At 42.0% G+C, this 2,660-nt stretch overlaps 3 protein-coding genes across 6 annotated transcripts in view; 1 reads left to right on the forward strand and 2 right to left on the reverse strand.

Moving 5' to 3' along the window:
* Nucleotides 1–997, forward strand: part of LOC102676458 — a 2,236-nt gene extending 1,239 nt beyond the window's left edge. Inside the window, exons 5-7 of the mRNA XM_031508821.1 lie at nt 1–214; nt 292–542; nt 688–997. Coding sequence (XP_031364681.1) covers nt 1–214; nt 292–542; nt 688–865 — 643 coding nt within the window. The 3' untranslated portion in view covers nt 866–997. The remainder of the gene's footprint in view (nt 215–291; nt 543–687) is intronic.
* Nucleotides 998–1,012: 15 nt separating this feature from the next.
* On the reverse strand, nt 1,013–1,554 carry LOC102676590 (carbonic anhydrase 2-like). The gene is made up of 2 exons (XM_031508826.1): nt 1,354–1,554; nt 1,013–1,302 (listed from the first exon to the last, which is right to left on the reverse strand). The coding sequence occupies exons 1-2, from the start codon at nt 1,552–1,554 to the stop codon at nt 1,015–1,017; spliced, it is 489 nt and encodes a 162-aa protein (XP_031364686.1). The 3' UTR covers nt 1,013–1,014.
* Nucleotides 1,555–2,198: 644 nt separating this feature from the next.
* LOC102676856 (cadherin-99C) overlaps nt 2,199–2,660 on the reverse strand; it is a 132,785-nt gene continuing 132,323 nt past the window's right edge. The window contains exon 23 of one of the 4 annotated variants that reach the window (XM_031508807.1): nt 2,199–2,220. The gene's annotated coding sequence lies outside the window, so the exon portion shown is untranslated. Of the gene's footprint in view, nt 2,225–2,660 lie in introns of all 4 variants that reach the window. The other 3 variants (XM_031508809.1, XM_031508810.1, XM_031508808.1) reach the window with 3 other exon arrangements.

Raw genomic sequence — 2,660 nt, forward strand, 5'->3', positions numbered from 1 at the left:
CCATTACCTGCATCACACGGAAACTTATCCCGCTATACACGAGGAACATTATTACGCTCCAATTTACCAAGATCACGAGGAGGAATATCATAAACAGAATTACAAGGGGAAAGGGAGCGATCTTTCGATAAAGGATTTTTTCGAAATCGCCCTCACAGCCTTGGCCTTTTTATCCTTTGGAGTGTTCATTATACATCTGTTGATGAACGCCACGGTACATATGGGTTATATCTGGTAATTTCTCTCTTCGACTTCCTCTTCTTACCTTTCTCTTCTTTCAAATTCGCGTAGACGAACGTGAACACAACCATGACCACGACGACCGCCAAACGTCTAAGAAGGGATCCCAGTGGATTGTTGCACTTATCCTACAACGATCAACAGGAATTGAACGAATTGTCTCACACCGTTCTCAGAAGCATCGAGGCTGCCTTCGTCGCTGACCTAGATTTTGGAAATTGCATTCGTAGAATTCTATGCGAGAGCAACCGATACTCGACCGAAACCAAGGACCCTCGTAAAATATGGCTGCCCGTTTGGAGGTAAAAAAAAAAAAAAGAATCTTTTTCTCTCGCTCGAATCACGATCGAAGTTTCGAGGATAAATAGGAATCTATTCGACCGATCGCTTTTTAATTTTTATCATCGAAACGATTTTACGAATAAACACGGAATCGGACTTTTCCAGTTTAGGAATGAGTTGGGTAACCGGCAGGATGTTGGAGAGATCTCGGTGGTCGGCAATGCTGGACTCTGTAAAGGCTTCCGTGCTCGGGCTAGGTGGAGCTGAGTGTGCATCCTTGTATCCCGACTGCGATCTCAAGAGAGAAAGGATGAAAAGAAGACGTAGAAGGCGCAGAAAATAATATTTCCTTTATTTTGCTTTTCGTTCCATCCTTATCCTTATTTTATTTTACGCGTTATCGGTGAAAAGGTGAAATTACAAAGGTGAATTTTTCCTCGCGAACGATCGAGAAACGTATATATATAATAAATATAAAGGTTAGAAAAAACGTTAGAGAATATTATTTTTGTCCACACTGACGATGCTAGTCTCGGTCACGGTCTCGGTCACGGTCTCGGATACAGATTCGGTAACTTTGGCGTTAAGAGTGGCAAAAGTTAACGGCACAACTCGTGGAAGAGGTAAAAGAGATGCGTAGAGAGATCCTGACGGAGACACGTGAAAAACGCTCTTCTCTTGCCTCGGTTTTACAGGGCGTATGTTCGACAGAATAGGCACGCCTTTCTCATCGTTCAAAGTGCGAAACTCTGCAATCTTGTCGCAGAAACAAATGCGCGATTAAAAGAGGGATCGCGTTAAAAAAGAAGAGAAAGAAAATAACGGATATACTTGTCTAGTTGTTAATCCGATCGGCTCTCTGCAAATTATCCAAAGAATATTGTGTATATTTATAGGCGTGGTTATCGAGCCCCAATATAAGAAATAGTCGGTCGAGAATGGTTTTAGGATACCCGTTAAATTTGCAGGGATTATACGAACCGACGAGTGTGCCGTTCGAATGACGGTCAAGTTTTTCACGATTCCTTCCATAAACTCATTCGGCTCGTTCTGTAACTAAGAATCGTCACATTTTCGTTCGTTCAAAGGTTCAATCGGTTCGATACGATGAATTTTTTTTTTCAAGCTAAGAATAAAAAAAACGGAATATTTATATAAAAAACATTTTAACATCTAAAAATGTAGTAAGCATATATATATATATATGTATGTGTATACGAATACGTTACTTTACAAAAATATACTATGATAGTAACGCCATTAGGTCGTCGAAGTGCTAAGTCTAACGATTCGTATTCCTCTTTGTAATGCACGACATGAAGTTCCATAGGCATGCTTTACATTCAATCAAACAGATTCAGAGTCAGATTCTTAAGGATGATACGTTACAGTGGGTGTACAGTGTTGTATTCACAACAAGCAATGAAGTTTTTAAACCTTGCACCGTCAACGAAGTGCTCGCTCCCTCTCATCTCGTTCTCTCCCCAATGAAAGTGAACTTGCGCGAACACGTAATTCCCTTCTAACGGCCCCTTGCAAAGGTAAGGAGTTCCTTGTTGCCATTTTGCGCTCAGAATTACTTTAAATCGATAAACGTCATCAATGGAGGGGAACGTGGGGGGGATAAAGGGAGGGGGATAATCAACTCTTATCGCGTCATCGAGACGACGAAAGCGAAGAGAGAGAGAGAGAGAGAGAAGAAAAAAAAGAAAAAGAAATCCACCCACCTGTAAAACCTGTATTGGTAATTTTCAATTTTCTCGGCGTTACATCGATACCAGGCCATTCGAAAGGTTCCAGATCGATCACTTTCATGTAACTAATGTCCAAATCGATCGGTGTCTCTAACGTACCCTCGGTCGCAACGAATTCCTGAATATACTTGGCATTCTGTTCGTAAATTTCGATCTTCTCTACGATCGAGGGAAAGAGGGGGAAAATCGAGATCGAGATCGGAATTAATTACATATCTCTTACCTATTGAATTCGAGTTCATTTCTGATTTCGAGTGAAGTTGAAGAAACTGGCAGACTCGCCTCGACCCCTCCCCTCCCTCGGATCGATACTCCTTCGATTCAACTTCTTCGCGCCGCCAACTTCGGGGCGAACCGATCGTCCCCGATTCTCATTCCCGAGTG

The sequence above is a fragment of the Apis dorsata genome, unplaced genomic scaffold (assembly GCF_000469605.1).
Source record: "Apis dorsata unplaced genomic scaffold, Apis dorsata 1.3 scaffold_102, whole genome shotgun sequence".
NCBI classification, from domain to species: domain Eukaryota; kingdom Metazoa; phylum Arthropoda; class Insecta; order Hymenoptera; family Apidae; genus Apis; species Apis dorsata.